A 19101-nucleotide genomic window follows, 5' to 3' on the forward strand; every position below is an offset into this window, starting at 1 on the left:
GTAATCTTTACTAATCTATGGTTGTCACACTAAAATTAAAAGGAAAGTATGAAAAAGAAAAACACGATTCAATCAATAATAATATTATTTATATTTCGCTCCACAGACTTGTATTTACATGATCGCTTACTTAAAATATACTGATCTATTATCAAACAACAATTCAAAAACCATAAATACTTTTGGGTGTACTTTACGACAGCTCAGTTTCTTTGATTTTAGAAGCTCAGCTCAGGTCCCCTGACCTATGTTCAGGTTTCACTTAAAAAACTATAAATTATATCATTAATCGTAATAATAAAATCATTCTGTATTACTCATAATATCAATTATTAAAATTGTAATAGAAATGAATATGCATAAAATTTAAGGTATACCTTTCTACCTATATAGTTGACGGAAAATATGTTTTAAATTTTATGAATATTCACTATTTTACAAAAAAAAATATAGTAAGGACAAAGTAAATAGGGATAAAAAATAATATCGAAATATTAAAAGCATTTTGTGCTAAATAGTTTTAAAAATAAAACCTGAATAATATTACAATTAACAACATAGTTGGAATGCTTACATACGATGGGCTAAAACACATGATTCGACGTCGACTCGTGACACGTTACGACGTCGTATGACGTGACGATGTCACGTTGTGACACGTTGCGACGTCGTGTGACGTCACGACGTCACAAAAATGTGAAAAATGGATCTCCATTTTGTTTGCATTCGCAAACTTGAGTTATTTTAGTCTTTACACGATACGACGTCGTAACATACCACGACACGACATCGTATCGTGTGTTTAAACCGGATGACGCCTATGATTGTAACAGCCCATTAGGGATCTAACATTGGAACATTGATTAAAAGGGTATAAGTTAATTTCAAGCGTGAATTACTAAACAATGACAACAATACAGTATTTACAAATTATTATATGAACACTGTAACATCGTTAAATTCTCTTCAGTTAAAGTTGGAAACAATATGGTGGGTTGTATGTATCGAGACGCTGTGAGAGTTTTTCAATATATGTAATTTATTTACTGTGCACTAACAGATTTAGATTTAATTATAAACAAAAAAAGTTAGGTACAAAAGTTCAAATAGAAGTTGCACGGACTAAAGGCGGCCTTTTTAAACCTATTGACACAATAAATTGACGGTAAAAAAGTAACGAGTTTTAAATGATCATTTCTTAAATTTCACTAACTTTTAAAGTCCTGCATTTTATTGATAAGGACTTAGCATAGAAGGTAATACAGTAACATCAAATACTGATAACAAATCCTTTCCCTCTATGAAGAATATGTATGTGTACTAAAATGTGTGTCAGTGTGATTAAACGCACACACATATTTTTGTAATACATACTATATCTCGAAGTACCAACCAAAATCACATGAACCGCACTTCAGTCGTGATGGTTCGAGCATATGTTCCAACTTTGACTGGCCTGCACTACTACTAACTGGCTAACATGTGTATTTAGAACAGCAGGTCTTCATCGCCTTCGTCCAGCAGATTGGCGATGTCGCGGACGTCCTTGCCGGCCGCGAGTAGAGCTGCCTTTTTCTGTAAAGTTTATGGTAGTAAATTAAAATGTAATAATGGCAACACAATCACGATACAAAACATTTTTTGTGCTACCATTTTTAAGTTTCGTAGCCGATATTATGCATTTTCGTGATCGTGATCGAACTCGAATGTTTTCTATTTTTCATAGTACGTTTGTTACATTGCGTAATGCGTAAATTCTTGTTAATTTGTTAAAGTTTATGTAACCAGTAATCGTATTTTGACTCATTGTTTCCTTGTTTACATTCTGGACACCTAATTATGAATCAGACTATAGTGTCGCAGATGTGATTTTCTACCATTACCCTCTCATAACTAATATCGAACCGTTATAACATCATGACGTAACACCGAGCACTGGAGGGGGGTCTAATTTTACTGGCAGTTCGATTATAGCCTCCGTCCGATGCGCAAGCGCTACACGCTCGGTTTAACGTCACAAGGTGTTTTAATTGTAATATCATAATTATAAAATAAAATTGGCTGTATTTTATATGAAATATATTTGATAAATAGATTTTGAGGCGGTAGAAAGTTTGACGGGTCAGCTAGTAGGTACAGACCTAATAGGTACACAGCATAGTCATATCATCAAAAAATCGTTAAAACCCAAAAAATAACCAACAACCAAACAATTTTCACTTTTTTCAAAAAACCTCGCAATTCACGGCCCGCCGTCACTTAGCCACGCAAATTTGCCGCACGATTCTTATTTTTTACAGTACTTGTGCTTCAAATCTATCTCCAGTTACGTTTCAAACCATGATCACCCCTGACGTTTACAGGGAACAACACTCTGAACGCCCCCTCGGTTCCACCACCCACCCCTACACCCACTGAAATGCCTCCGACTCGTAAAGGGGCCGTAGATATCTCCATGTTTTACGAGTACATTGAATGCAGAAATTGTATTTTCGGGCACGTATTGAAATTATTATAAAATTGCTGCAGCAAAAACTCATATGATACTAAAGGTGGTAGTGAACTCTTTGCAATTTCAGAGCTTGAAAGCCACACTTATTTCTACCTTATAGAAAACTCTGTTGTGTTTTGTCTTTGAGAGTAAGGTACAGAATAATGATCCAAGATAGCCGTAAGGATATCACATTAGCAGCGCTCATCATCAACTTGTGGTTTTAGACTGCATTCTCGATTGCTATTTCTAGAAAATAAAACACAAAAATTGTAATTTAACTTAACCACTCGACTACACTATTTAAGAAAGGTTTGATATATTATACTTACACAACTTCTAATAACAGATTAATGAATTATGGCTCACACAAATTTTCACTTCTCTATACTAGCTGACCCGGCAAACGTTGTGTTGCCATATAAATAAAAAAAATGTTAAGGGTGAACAACCTTTATCACTTACGGGTTTGAAAAATAGATAGAATATTTGAAACTGCGATGGTAGCGAAGTCTGTCGAATCCAATGTGAAACATTCCAAAATCAACAACTACTTACGAATTAAAAATTAATTAAAATAAACCTTTTCCCACGGACTAAATTGTGAATCTAAACCATTGTCAAGTCCCCTTGAACACACACAACAAATTTCATCAAAATCAGTCCAGTCATTTAGGAGGAGTTCAGTGACATACACACGCACATAAGAAATATATATATAAAGATGTAAATGTAAATGCTACCTACTCTATGAATAAAGAATTGAGAATATAGTTGTGTTTTCAACAATAGAGGCAATGTAAAACATCCAAAGAGAATCTGTAGCTAATAGTGATGTAGGGGCGGATATCGTAAGGTTTCCGAACTTACAGATTCTGGTAACCGTTGCCTACTTGCTAGGATTAAAGTGAAATAACTCGATCGGTCACCTACTTAGCTGGTGTACACAAATTATGGATTAGTTGACTTATTGCTTATAGTTTGGGGCTTCGATACCTCCTACGCAAGTCTTAAGGTGTTTTTTGAGAAAAAATGTTGTTAGGAGGTACCTACTTCTATTCAATATTATATGAATAGGTACAAGGTACACATTTTTGAACTGTAATCTTATTAAATTCTCTAAGTTTAAATCATTGCAAAATTCTAATATATCTACATTTCTTTATTGATTAATAGAACATATTACTCTTTAATTAAATGTCTTCCTGTTAAATTACAAACAAGACAAATAGGAATATACCTACGACCTTATACTTGGAAAGTGTAATATTAATATATAAATTATTTGTGTTATATTATGGTACAATTAATGTGATATAACATTTATAAAAACAATCGAATTGCTGACTAGCAATCATACTTTTTCCGCAATGACTTAGCCAAAAGTGTTAAGATTGTTAAGAATATGAAGGAGATATAAGTTGTTTCGAAATAAATGATATCCCGTTTTGATTATAAACCGAAAAGTCACATTAAAAAATAATAAAACAGCGGGCAAATGCAACTGGTCCGCGGAGACTTGTCTATGATCAAATACATCTTTCCACAGATAAACAAATATGTACACAGAGCATTTTATTTGCCCGTATTAAACTGAATCTAGTATTTGCTCCGGCTACTCGGGTTTCACTCTACACGGAATTCCCTGTTTTACAAACAATTTATGATATGGAGTAACTTTAAACGAAATCATATGATATCGAATAAAATCTAATTAATTTTTATTTTCGATTGAATTTTGTAGAGGTTTTGTTTATCTGACACGCTGTTCTGTGTACGATACCACATAGGTAAAAAACCAAATGATGAATTTAGATTTCTGTTCTATACCTAATTGGTCTGGGTACGGACTTCTTTGTCTTTATGTGTACTATAATACCCACAACAAAGTTTTTAATGTAGGTCTAAGAGTGTAGCAAGCTTCACTTGTAGTCCACTTCGGAGGGATAATGTTTTACGTGCACATCTATGTATCCCTATTTTTTTTTTATTTTTTGGCATGCCCTGCAGCCCAAACGACTTGATGGATTTTTACTTAAGAGGTATCTCAGTCGCTACGGAGCTTGGGATGTTAAACCTTACCTTACCAGTGGCCTTATGTGCAATTTTATACGACAATTGATACCAGTTACTAAATAATCCGTAGCCGTAGCCTTACTACACCAATCTTCATTGGTATACCAATTTACCGGACTACAGACTGTTCCAGGCCTCCCCCTTTAGGTACAGAGAATCGATGCCCAGCAATAGCACTCAAAAGAGATTCTAGCCATAAATATCAAATTTAAAATTTACAATTAAAGACGGTTTTAAGCTTAACTTTAAGCAACAGGAAATAATTAAAATAACTCAAATTCTTACTTTCAGTATTTTGATATTTTCGGACTTCGGTAAGTTATACAGTTAAAACCCAACAAAAATGTGCGAAAACTTCTTTCACACTTTAATTTCTTGAACGAAACCAAGCATAGGGAGTAAAACAAGAAAATTCCGGTTCACCGTAAGCGTAAAGAGCACAAAAGCTTGTTCTACATTCATCGCACAAAATACGCCCAGCGTCATAGTAAATGAAGTTGCAATAATTCACCCCGGTTACCGGATATGTGCCTTTCGTTGAGAAACGACTGGTTGGTCAACTGATCCGACGATTCGTGCGGCACTCGGTTGAGCTTGCCACAAAATTAGATAGCTTCATAACAGACAAGTAATTACCGAGAATGTCCGCAGTTTTTCGTAGCAACTGGGTTAAGAAGCAATGAAATTGAGATCGATGAGTAATAGGTTACATTTTGTGTTACGTTAGCTACGTTGAAAGATATAGTTTTAGCACATAGTTCTGAATCTCCTGTATTACTCATTTGAGGCTTATCTAATAGATAACCTTGTACCGAACCAATGTAGTTCTATCAGGGAGATACTACTGCTACAACTATTCCTAGCGTGAAGTAGTTCTGTTTCTATACAAGAGTAGGTAGAGGTAGAGTCGGTTATAATGGCACTTAGGACAGGTGGATTGCATGCTCATTTGCTTTTTCAATGTCATAAAATCCCAATTCTTATCTTCCTATGATATTGAGATCAGATTTGTTATTTTTCGATTTTTTTTCTGATGATGGCTCAGATTAAAAATATCTCAAAAATACAAAATAAATCTGAACTCAGGTAAATCTGAACTCTAATTTGCAAACCGAACATTTTCCAAATGTATGTTGATTTTTATTTTTGCGTAGCACATAGCATTAAAAAAAGAAACAACAAAGTTTAGCAATATATAAATAATGTCAGTTATGTGGGTCTATGAGATGTGATATTCTCGCCTTGAGAAAGTAATATGGCGGCGTGGCAGAAGCGACTGAGGTCAATATAAACAAAACTCCGGCAAGATTTATTACTCTCATACATACGGGGATCGGCTTCGTTTGTTTTCATATTTTGCATGCATACGCACTGTTTTAGTAACCCTAAACTCTTATATTAACATATATCAATGAACTTTTATACTTTTGTTTGGTAAATAGAATATTAAAATATCTGTCTTCATCTTTTCATCTTCAATTTATGCGGATTGTTTTCTTACTTAATTTTGCCCATCTTTAAGAACTTTTTTTGAGCGACTCCCAAACTTAAAGGTTTCCTTCATCGTAGACACATGTAATATTTTCTAATACACACATAATTTGGAAAAATCGGAGGATTCGAACCTCGACCCGATATTGGGAAACCGAATTTCAAACGTACTACTTAATCGTTAATTACTCGTAATATTAATCATGGAGAATTCCTCGCTGCTATTTTCTTTAAAAAAATCTAGTATGTAGTTAAACGACTTCGAAAAAATCGGAGGTACGTAGGATTGAGACATCCATGAAACACTAATATGAATATCACTGTTGTCACCATAGATTAGTAAAGATACTTCGCCGCCTTGAAATTGAATGAAGCCAAAAACGGCTTATTTTAGTAAGTTCTTTTTTTGAATACTTGACAAATAAAAACATTTTTAGAGAAAATTATTATAATAAATATTTACGAATAAATAACTAATACTGCGTAATTTACGTAATAAATAAATAATTATTTCAAATATTTTAGGGACATTATGGTACGGAGACGTGGCAAAACTTTTTTACGCAACTATTTCAATTCTCAAAACTGGGTACATTTCCTTGTTAGGAGTGAGTAATCTTTACTAATCTATGGTTGTCACACTAAAATTAAAAGGAAAGTATGAAAAAGAAAAACACGATTCAATCAATAATAATATTATTTATATTTCGCTCCACAGACTTGTATTTACATGATCGCTTACTTAAAATATACTGATCTATTATCAAACAACAATTCAAAAACCATAAATACTTTTGGGTGTACTTTACGACAGCTCAGTTTCTTTGATTTTAGAAGCTCAGCTCAGGTCCCCTGACCTATGTTCAGGTTTCACTTAAAAAACTATAAATTATATCATTAATCGTAATAATAAAATCATTCTGTATTACTCATAATATCAATTATTAAAATTGTAATAGAAATGAATATGCATAAAATTTAAGGTATACCTTTCTACCTATATAGTTGACGGAAAATATGTTTTAAATTTTATGAATATTCACTATTTTACAAAAAAAAATATAGTAAGGACAAAGTAAATAGGGATAAAAAATAATATCGAAATATTAAAAGCATTTTGTGCTAAATAGTTTTAAAAATAAAACCTGAATAATATTACAATTAACAACATAGTTGGAATGCTTACATACGATGGGCTAAAACACATGATTCGACGTCGACTCGTGACACGTTACGACGTCGTATGACGTGACGATGTCACGTTGTGACACGTTGCGACGTCGTGTGACGTCACGACGTCACAAAAATGTGAAAAATGGATCTCCATTTTGTTTGCATTCGCAAACTTGAGTTATTTTAGTCTTTACACGATACGACGTCGTAACATACCACGACACGACATCGTATCGTGTGTTTAAACCGGATGACGCCTATGATTGTAACAGCCCATTAGGGATCTAACATTGGAACATTGATTAAAAGGGTATAAGTTAATTTCAAGCGTGAATTACTAAACAATGACAACAATACAGTATTTACAAATTATTATATGAACACTGTAACATCGTTAAATTCTCTTCAGTTAAAGTTGGAAACAATATGGTGGGTTGTATGTATCGAGACGCTGTGAGAGTTTTTCAATATATGTAATTTATTTACTGTGCACTAACAGATTTAGATTTAATTATAAACAAAAAAAGTTAGGTACAAAAGTTCAAATAGAAGTTGCACGGACTAAAGGCGGCCTTTTTAAACCTATTGACACAATAAATTGACGGTAAAAAAGTAACGAGTTTTAAATGATCATTTCTTAAATTTCACTAACTTTTAAAGTCCTGCATTTTATTGATAAGGACTTAGCATAGAAGGTAATACAGTAACATCAAATACTGATAACAAATCCTTTCCCTCTATGAAGAATATGTATGTGTACTAAAATGTGTGTCAGTGTGATTAAACGCACACACATATTTTTGTAATACATACTATATCTCGAAGTACCAACCAAAATCACATGAACCGCACTTCAGTCGTGATGGTTCGAGCATATGTTCCAACTTTGACTGGCCTGCACTACTACTAACTGGCTAACATGTGTATTTAGAACAGCAGGTCTTCATCGCCTTCGTCCAGCAGATTGGCGATGTCGCGGACGTCCTTGCCGGCCGCGAGTAGAGCTGCCTTTTTCTGTAAAGTTTATGGTAGTAAATTAAAATGTAATAATGGCAACACAATCACGATACAAAACATTTTTTGTGCTACCATTTTTAAGTTTCGTAGCCGATATTATGCATTTTCGTGATCGTGATCGAACTCGAATGTTTTCTATTTTTCATAGTACGTTTGTTACATTGCGTAATGCGTAAATTCTTGTTAATTTGTTAAAGTTTATGTAACCAGTAATCGTATTTTGACTCATTGTTTCCTTGTTTACATTCTGGACACCTAATTATGAATCAGACTATAGTGTCGCAGATGTGATTTTCTACCATTACCCTCTCATAACTAATATCGAACCGTTATAACATCATGACGTAACACCGAGCACTGGAGGGGGGTCTAATTTTACTGGCAGTTCGATTATAGCCTCCGTCCGATGCGCAAGCGCTACACGCTCGGTTTAACGTCACAAGGTGTTTTAATTGTAATATCATAATTATAAAATAAAAATTAAGTTAAAATAAAAACTAAGTTCATAGTGTTTCTTTTAAAAAAAAAATATTTCCTGAACATTACACAAACTCATATATCTATATTATAGATGAACAATTTGAAGAGACTTGTACAATGTACAGTATTGACAAGTAAGTCGGACATGTTTGTATTTATATCTATTTAAATTCGTAAAATATATTAATCCAAAGAACTTACAGCCTCAGCTTTATCCTTAATAATCTTCTTCTTGTCCTGAATCTTTTTCAGCCGGTAGAACTCCTCACGCTCCAACTCATCCAGTTCGGAAATAATGTAAGCCAAAGTACGCTCCAATCGGGGGATAATCACTGAGAATGCCAAATTATTAATAATTAAAACCAAATTATAATTATTATTGACAGACTTTTTGAAGGTAAAACCCCTTGTGGTTTGACTCCGGCGACACCACCACCACACCTATTTCTGTCTAATAACAGCAGTGTTAAACGCTGCTGTGTTCTGGTTTGAAGGGTGTGGTAAGGGAGACATACATTTAAGAGGCGTTCCAGCTTAGTCCTCAAAGGTAGCGGCGCGTCTGTGGCCGACGTCAGGTAAGAATCACATTCATGCTTCTCTGGAACTCATATATTATAAAAAAATATAGGAAGTGACTAGTACATACAAGTTTATTTTTGGTATGAACTAGGTTGCTATGTGCATCCTACATAATAATATTTTCTTGGTCTTTTTCCTTATTTATGAATGCAGTTGCGTTTGCTGTTCGCCTATGTTTAAAAACTGACTGATGAGACTGAAATGATTTATATTCAAAGTATAATGCTCGCCAAACTGTCACAAATTCAAACTTGTGGTCAGTATTTGATTTGATTTGAGTAGAATAACAAGCAATTGTAGTATTATTCAAGCCAAATATTTTGTTGAAGTTTGAAGTTTGCTGCAAACGTCAAGCATGCAAAATGGCATAACAAAAAATATATATACCATAAAATGTCTTCCTTCCATACTGTTTAAAATGTATCACATCTTACCATGCTCAATAGCATTAACACGCCTGTTGGTGATCTTGATGACCTCATCGAGAGTCACGAACGATGTTTGCAGCGACGCGAGCTCCACCAGCAGCTTCACAGCGCTCTGGAAGTTCTTCTTCAGCTTGGCCAGTTGCTGACCACCTCGCGCGAGACCCGCCAGCTCGTAGGTGTCCGAACCGTCTTGGTACGACTCGAAGATTGGGAGGGTAACACCTGGGTAAAATGATTATTTATATATTAGTTATAAGGCAAGCATAATTATACAAGTATATAGGATAACTTCATTTAAAGTCACTATTAGGTTTGTTGTGTGTGTCCATGACAAACAAGAAAGGAAAATTCCTAGTGAAATGAAATGAAATGAAATATATTTATTTTTGTATAGGCCAACGACGGCACTTACAAATTGTCAGCTACAATATTTTTCTTAAACTACTACCGGATCGGAAAGCGACCTCTACTGAGAAGATCTGGTAAGAAACTCAGTGGGTTCATCTTTATTTTTAATAATAATTATTCTCTTTTTTTTAATGCCATCATTTTTACATATAATTAATAAAGCATTAGCGTGAGCGGCTCTGAGTGACTAAAGTTTTATATTTATTTTTCATAAACATCTCCAAGTTTCAGGGTACTTGATTAACAAATCAGTTACAGTTATTAGGTAACATTATATATGATAAAACCACATTCAAACTAATTTAAAGGTGATTTAAAAACTGAGGAGGGAGCTATTTTTTTAAATTCAAAAATAATGTTTTGGTCTCATATTGCAAATGGAGCTCAATATGCTTCTTATTAGGTAACCCTCCAGAAACATAATTCATTGGTCAATATCTGTTTTTTTCTGGTCTCTGGTTCATTAGAATAAAAATGCACTTTACCAGCAACATTGTCTTTCTTGGAGCGAATTTTGATTTGAGCCTTGGTGACATTCTGTAGGACCACCTGATTGAATTCACCGGTCGTGAACTTAGCTTCAGCCAGCGAGAATGCAGCTTCTTTCATCACTTCTCCCATAAGGGTTTTGGTCTAAAAACAAAATATAGAATAATTAAGTGCTCGCATGTGCTTAGAATTTTTAGAAAACTCTATTAGCATATTTTGGGATTGTGTGGTGCCATCACTTGGTGAGCTAAAGGAAGTCATCATAGGTCCATATTAAGTAGAAAATTTGATTATGGATAGAAACTGTCAGTGTACAATATACTATTATTACTGACTTAGATAAAATATCCTTATCTCCCATCGCTTTTAAAAGTGTAATAATTTCCAATGCCAATAATAATAGATAATGCATATTAAAAAAAATAGGAAATGATTTTTGTTTACAATACATATTCTAGAGCAAATTGTATCAATTTTAGGTAATCGTAATAAATCTGCATAACACGTTTAACACACCACTTATATATTTAAACAAAATCAAATAAATTTTTTAATAGAAAATTTTACACATTTTATATGACTGCATAGATTAGTATGACTGTATAACAGGAACAAGCAGTTGAATAAAAACAAATATCTTATTTTATATCCCAAAATATACGATGAAACTGCTGATAAATAAAATATGCGTAAAATATTTTTATCTTATAAGAACGGGACAAGAAAATACATCCATAAATGAACGTAAATGAAAATCTTACCTCGATAATTTTGCTCAAGATCATACGGAACCTCACTTGTAAGGCATCAGCCTTTTTCTTGAGGAGTCCATGGCCCTTCACCGCTCCAGCCAGACGACCCTTTATTAACATTTGAGCCCTGCAACCCAAATATCACACCAATCCATTATATATAAACCACAAAATAAATCGCATTTAACATAATCAAAAGTTAACATCTTGAACATAACTTACCCCCGAGAAGGGAAAATCGGTAGCCTATCTTTTCCAGACATACTGAATTATTGATTTAGCAAAATACTGGCTAGTATCCCTATTCAGGATTTTTACTCCCGATCCCAATCACCTGATGACAGAAGACAAGTGGATGATAAAACGTTGTCTATGGTTGGTCTTGTGATCTCGCTCACAAAATTACGAATAACCGCAGAGTATCCGAATTTAGTGTTGCAATATTAATACAAATAATGTAAAACTAAGGAATCGTTTCCATTTTACATAAATATCTTCTTATTCGTATATTTAGACGCTACGTAAGTTTGTGTACCAGATGATACGTTGATTTATATTTTATGATACTTTGGAGATTCCAGAGTCCTTTACGCAGCGCCGAGGACAGCCACCGGGGGGGTTTTAGTGCGGTAAGAAAAAAAAAGGATGATACATTGTATTTGTATGTATGACGAACGACCGTACTAGTAGGCTTCACTAGTTATATCTTGGGGACGTGATCCCCTGCACAACTTTCCAATTTCTGCTCCCACAGAAACTAAAAGACTATAGCATCCATACTCCACAATTTCTATGCTATCCCTCCTTAACCCTTACACGAATTGTGAGTCAAAGAAACTGTATACCTAAGTCTCTCTCTCATACATTAAATAATAAAATTATTAGTATGATGGCGCATGCCTAGCGCCATCTATTAAGCTGTGACGAAACAAGATTGTCAGCTGGCAGTCTAGCGGAGCGTCTTGTCGATGGAGCGCCGCCACTATTTTTTTAGAGGAGTATAAAAAAAAAGGCGGGAAAGGGAACGCGCCACGTCTTAGACGAATCGCTGTTGTTTCGCTTAATTTTTCGATTATCTTTGTTTTCTAATACAATTGTTTGTGTGTGTGTGTGTGTGATGTGTGATATTTTCAATAATTGGGAACTGATCTTGCTAATTTAACGTGCATAACTTTATTGGAATTAACTTTTGGTTTTGTGGTCTGGCTTGCAAATAATTTTAATCGCCCAAACACCCACGTGAAACGCTATGGCCAATCCTGATGTAGGCGGGCAACCGTCTATAAGTATACTAGTGGCGTGTGTAGATGAAGAATATCGCGAAATCTGTTATTGTTTACGAGTCTGTGACTGCTATGTCAGTGTCATCGTGTAAATTGTCAGTTGTCAATATGTCATTCATGAAAATCATAATAAAGTTGGGTTTTCTAACGTAAATAATAGCAAATATTTTGTTTGTTTACGTGAATAACTAAAATTGAAGACTGACTTAACTACTATAATTATAATATGAACGTTTTTATACACATACAATATGGGTACAAATACAGTAAATTTGTGCAGAATATGTTTGGAGAGTGGTGCTAAACTTTCCTTATTTGATTCCAAACCAGAAGACTGCAGTATTCTTTCCAAACTTACGTTATGTTTAAACGAAAAGGTAAGGAACTATATAACCTGATTGACTATAACACTTTTTTGTATCTCATCGCTGGGCACAGACCCACTCGCTACAGTTGGCAGCCTAAAGCATACTTGACTACGGTGCTCGAATGCAAGTTGCTGATGGAAGGTAATAAATATGTGCTCTTTTTTACAATAATAAGTATTAATGACAAATATAAAATGTAGAAATGAACTTTATTCTATGACAATAATAACAATTAAATCCAATTATACCAATCAGCAGCAGCAGCTTAACATGTCCTCAAAGCGTGAAAGAACACATGGCAACAAATGAGGACACAAACAACTATTCATTAAACTTCTAACTGCACCCATTATTGCTTAACTTTTTACATCAGTTATAATCTAAACAAGATACAGATTGAAGTGTGCTTCATAACATTATTGAATTTATGTAATGCTGTATAAACTTTATAATTAACAAATGAATATGTAGATATTTAAATAATTGAAAGTCATTTCTCCCACCCCAGTTATACTTTTGTTATATCCATCTATAGCCAACCCCAAATGGGGCAGTAGAACATGCTGGGGCAGTAGGATATGCTGCTAAATAATCAAACACATAAATACAATATTTTATAATTAATATTTACTAAATATATTTCAGATTGAAGACATAGATGGCTATCCCCGGAGTATATGTAAAGAATGCAATGACACAATAGACATTGTTTGCACTTTCATAAATAAATACAAAGAAACATGCACCATCCTACAGAATGGCCTACTAGTTGTCAAAGATGAGAATTACTTTAGTGACCAAGGACAATCCGAAGTTGAAATCGAAATAGACAATATAAAAAATGAACCCCAGAGTGATGATAATTTTGGAAATATTGACTCAGATAACCTTGAAGAGTCTCTTCCATTAGTGCAATTGAAATTAAAAAGAAAAATCAAGAAGGAGCCTTCTAAGAAGGTCAGAAAGAAATGTCCTAAGGAATTAACAATTAAGGCTAAGAGTACAAGAAATGATATAAATAAAATAGCCTCTTCTATATTAGAAGGTGATTTTGCTTGGATCGGAGATGTATGGTGGTAATATTGCTTCTATTATATTATATTTCATTTTTTAGATACTTTTAAAAAACAAGGGAAGAGAACTTATTTATAACCCACATAACATTTTAACTTTTGAACTATTGATTTAGGATAAAATTCTAACAAGAATATAGTACAGTTTAGTATTGTTTTGCTTGTATGAAATCAATTTACCACAACAATATAAAAACAAATGAAAATTGTATAGTCTATCCAAAATCCCAACATCATTATTTTCTATCTTATAAAATTTCTTAAAATATATTGTTCCTTACTTATTTCAGTATAAAGTCAACTAAACCAACAACTTTACCAGAGAAGAAACACAAACCTATCCCGAGACAAAAAGAACTGAAAATAGTTAAACCCAGAGAACCGAAACTACCAAAACCTCCACCAGCCAGACTATGTGACCTTTGCGGCGAGATTTTCAAGGATCAGGATAAACTTAATCTGCACAAGAAAAAGGTCCATTACAAAAAACCAATAAAATGCCCCGAATGCCCACGACTTTTAGTTTCACAGTATTATTTAAATAGACATATGAAAAGGAGACATGATGCAAATGGAAGGAATTTTATTTGTTCTACATGTGGGGCTGGGTTCGCCTTTAAAGGGGAAATGGCGAGCCACAACAGGAATGTACACAACAAGCATCTGCAACCTAAAAAGGTGTTTGCGTGTAAAATTTGCAATAAGACTTATAAGTGCGCTAAATCAGTGGTTGTACATGAAAGATCAGTGCACACAGGTAAATATGGAAATAAACTTTGTATAATAAAAGTAATCTAAATATATATAACTCGAAGGTGATCGACTGACATAGTTAGCTATCAACGCACAGCTCAAACCACTGGACGGATCGGGCTGAAATTTGGCATGCAGGTAGATATTATGAAGTAGGCATCCGCTAAAAAAGGACTTTGATCAATTCTACCCCCAAGGGGATGAAAATATGAATTCGTAACGCGAGCGAAGCCGCGGGCAAAAGCTCGTCGTTGCATAAAAGTAGTAGATATCTCTTAAACAGCAGTGTCAAGCAATACTCTATACTGATTTGGATGGTTCAGTAAGGAACCAACCCTTACATGCTTTCTAACTTAATACTTAGAGGTAGCGATATACCTGTGACCAATCTGAATTTGATCTCTAATTTTTTGATTCCAAATGTCCATGGACAACATTACCTTGAAACCCTTAATAATCCTATATTCCATTAACTCAAAATAAACAGAGGAACCAAGAGAATGTTATTGTAATTTGGCTTATTTCTCTTCCAGGACAAAGACCAGCTGTGTGTGACATATGCGGGACCAGTTTCTATCATGAGGACTATCTAAAAGAACATAGGCGACTTCACACAGGTGAAACACCCTTTAAATGTCCTATATGTGGCCGAGGGTACGCTCAGAGGTGTAATATGAAGAGTCATTTGAGAATACATAGAATATCGGAACTAGACGCAAATACACTAAGTAAGTTAAGGCCGAATTACTTGAAATTGTTAAAAGTATGATAGTGAATATTAGTTAGTCATTTCATCTTTTATTATTAAGAGTTCTTATAAGTGTGTTATCACATGGTTTGAAAATTGGTGAATAATGACATAGTTTAATTGTTTTCATAAGAAATTAATAAAAAAAAAATTGTTGACAGCTCAACATTTGTTGTTTAAGTGTGATAAAGCCCTGATATAAAGTTATCTGTAAGAGTAAGTTATATTCGAAGACAATATTATTTTTACACTTGTCTTAGTTAGTTAAATTCTTTCACAAATGACAGGAATTATAAAGGATATAATTGTTTTTAATGTATAGGATGCTGTAAGTTTTTTAAGTCTGATCATTTTTCTGTTACAAAAATAGTGTACCTAATAGGTGGCTCCTTTAAACACCTGTAAAAAACTCGTGAAAATATATAGGTTGCAACATTATTTCTGTATAAATACCAACTATTATGTTTTTTCTATAATTCTTCCATTTAATATATAGATAGTAATATGTTTTGTTTTTGTTAAATAATCGGTTTATAGATTTTATTTCTACTCGACGTCTTTGATTCTGTCACATTAATTATAAAGGTGTAATTTTTTTATACATTAATTGCATTGAAAGTTGGTTAAAGGAACTTTTCCTAATTTATACTTTTAAAAGTTATACCTATTTTAAAAATTTCTGGGGGTAAATTGTTACAGTGGGCCATCTTCCTGTCTTGTAATATTTACTGATTTTATATCAAACTCTGAATTATTACATTTCTATCATTGTCTGGGTTGATCTTAGATAAGTAAAATACATCTATTTTACTTATCAAAGGGGTTGCTTCCCAATCCCAATTCCCATAACCAAGTTCCATGTAAAAATACTTGTTTGTATGTTAATGTTGTAATAAAGTAAACATAATGTTTATATTAAATGAAACTGCAATTTTGTTTTAAAATTTCTATATTTATATAATGATAATTACTTGTATCTTAAAGATACTATGGATGTTATCTTATGTCAAATTTTAATATTTACTTTGTTTTATTTCACATTTGTTAGAATATTATTTTATTTTTCTCAAATTATAGTAAATGTATATGTATACAAAAACAATGAAGGATAATACTTAAGTTAAAATACCCATTTGTAAAAATATTACTTCCAAAAAATTAAAACATATGGAATCACAAATAAATTATCGATTTTCTCAAGAGCAATAAATATAGTGAAAGTAAAAAACGAATATCCTTGCTCAGTAGTTGCTTCAAGCAAGTCTGATACTATACAATTTATTTTCTGTTTAATATTAAATATTATCATTTTTTTAACTTTGAAAAAAAAATTTTGAAGTACTGATTAAAAAAAAATATGCGAAAGATCGGAACTAAGACTAAATCTATGCAGTTCTTCCTTTAGATATTTCATACTATGTCATGTCTCATATAATTCAGTTATATGTTGGGTTCAAAAATTTTAAGTTTGTATGTTGTAATAAAATTATAAATTTTTATGACATCCAAAAGTTTATTATTCCATTTCCTTTACCAATAAATTAACAATTAATAAAATAATGGGACCTTAAAATACTACACAAATTAAATGTATTTTTGAACATTAAATTGAGAAATTTGGTACGTTACTTAAGGAACAATCCACTAATAGGACTATTAATTTGTGAATTTTAAAATAGGTTTTTTCTTGTCGTAAAAAAACAAGTGCTTTTTGTAAACATGACTTATATTCTAATAGTAGTCTTATACCACGCATTGGTATACACACATTTTTAACAACATTCCATATAATACTGTTTCCTTATATACATTACAATTACTTAATGCTAAAATGCCTTCATAATGAAATATCGCTTTTATTGCCCAAACTTTTATCTTTTCTGGCACTTGCGACCGAATCTGTGTTGGTGTCTACTAAACAAATAATCCATCCTTCCATATGCTTTTCCTCATCTTACTCTTCAAAAACAACAAAATGACTCCTTCAAATATTATTGGACTCAGTGGCTCCATCTATACAGGCCAGAATACACGTTAATCAGCATGTATTTGACTTATTTCTTTTTCACATATCATTAAACAGGTACACAGAGTCTTTTTTTTTTTTTTTTTTTTTATAATATAGGAGTAGCAGACGAGCATGCAGTCCACCTGATGGTAAGTGGCTACTGCCGCTCATGGACATCTGTAATCAACCCCAGATAGGATTAGATATTCCTACCTGAGGTCGGCCACAGATGCGCCGCTACCCCTGAGGACTAAGCTGGAACGCCTCGGAAAAGTATGTCTCCCTTACCACACCCTTCAAACCGGAACACAGCAACGCCTAACACTGCTGTTATTAGGTAGAAATAGGTGTGGCGGTGGTGCCGCCGGAGTCGAACCACAAAGGGTTCTACCACCTTCAAGGGTTCTACCACCGTCTGCAGAGTGATTAGAAAATCAATGGAAAAAAAAGAATATTGCTCGTCAGTCTTCCTGGATATACAACAAGCCTTCGACAGAGTTTGGCATAAGGGTTTGCTATATAAAATAAAAGCAACAATCTATAATGTCCTCAAATCGTACTTGTCTGATAGATTGTTTCAAGTCAGGGAAAGTGACTGCACCTTATGTTTTCATGAAACATCTGCAGGCGTCCCACAGGGCTCTGTGCTGGGACCGATCTTATACACGTTGTATACGTACGACCTACCCCAAAACGATGATGTTACCATAGCAACCTTCGCTGACGACAAAGCTCTACTTTCATCGAACAACTGTCCGATTAAAGCTTCTAAGGTCCTACAGAACAGCCTAAACGAAATTGAAAAATAGCTAGCCAAATGGAGGATTGCAACTAGTGTATCTAAGTCAGCGCACGTAACATTCACACTCCGAAAGGGCGATTGCTCACCAGTCAGCCTAAATGGCGTCCAACTACCACACCAAAACACTGTAAAGTACCTCGGCATGCACTTGGATCGTAGACTCACTTGGAAAAAACACGTCCAAACAAAAAGGGACGAAATTAATCTAAAATACAAGGGTCTCTACTGGCTACTTGGACGAAACTCAAAACTATCCACTGACAACAAGCTGCTCATATACAAAACAATACTGAAACCCATTTGGACTTATGGTATACAGCTGTGGGGCACGGCAAGTACCTCTAATGTCATGATCATCCAACGAGTACAAAATTACATCTTAAAACAAATATCAAATGCACCTTGGCTTATTAGAACAACAGAGTTCCATGAAATCCTGAACATACCCATGGTAAAAACAGAAATAGAAACTCATGGAGAAAAATATAAAAAACGCCTACATAGGCACCCCAACCGACTGGCGGGGCAGCTGGCAACTGCAGTCACTGAACGTCGCCTAAAAAAGCTGTGGGATATGTTCGATGACGCGTGACTAATAGTCCGAAAATAAAGAAAGGGTTGGCTCCGCTGGGAGCAGTTCCCTACAAGCCTTATAAGACTCACAACACATCTGTTTATAGTC

The 19101-nt window shown here is 33.9% G+C and overlaps 2 protein-coding genes across 3 annotated transcripts; one reads left to right on the plus strand and one right to left on the minus strand.

Annotated features, from left to right (window-relative positions):
• Positions 1-6737: 6737 nt before the first annotated feature.
• LOC140743415 (V-type proton ATPase subunit D) lies at positions 6738-11765 on the minus strand. Its single transcript, XM_073074662.1, has 6 exons — positions 11607-11765; positions 11394-11511; positions 10629-10776; positions 9742-9957; positions 8930-9060; positions 6738-8245 (listed from the first exon to the last, which is right to left on the minus strand). Exons 1-6 carry the CDS (start codon positions 11645-11647, stop codon positions 8159-8161), a joined length of 741 nt encoding a protein of 246 aa, XP_072930763.1. The 5' UTR covers positions 11648-11765; the 3' UTR covers positions 6738-8158.
• Positions 11766-12785: 1020 nt separating this feature from the next.
• LOC140743421 (uncharacterized) lies at positions 12786-17108 on the plus strand. Of its 2 annotated transcripts, none has more exons than XM_073074675.1 (4): positions 12786-13044; positions 13681-14111; positions 14399-14865; positions 15395-17108. In XM_073074675.1, the coding sequence occupies exons 1-4, from the start codon at positions 12919-12921 to the stop codon at positions 15628-15630; spliced, it is 1260 nt and encodes a 419-aa protein (XP_072930776.1). In that variant the 5' UTR covers positions 12786-12918; the 3' UTR covers positions 15631-17108. The 2 variants fall into 2 exon arrangements, with proteins under 2 accessions (XP_072930776.1, XP_072930785.1); XM_073074684.1 differs by having other exon boundaries at positions 13681-14108.
• The last annotated feature ends 1993 nt before the right edge of the window (positions 17109-19101 follow it).

The sequence above is a fragment of the Epargyreus clarus genome, unplaced genomic scaffold, assembly GCF_041222505.1.
Source record: "Epargyreus clarus isolate Ecla_fem2 unplaced genomic scaffold, WU_Ecla_fem_2.2 ptg000001l, whole genome shotgun sequence".
NCBI classification, from domain to species: Eukaryota; Metazoa; Arthropoda; class Insecta; order Lepidoptera; family Hesperiidae; genus Epargyreus; species Epargyreus clarus.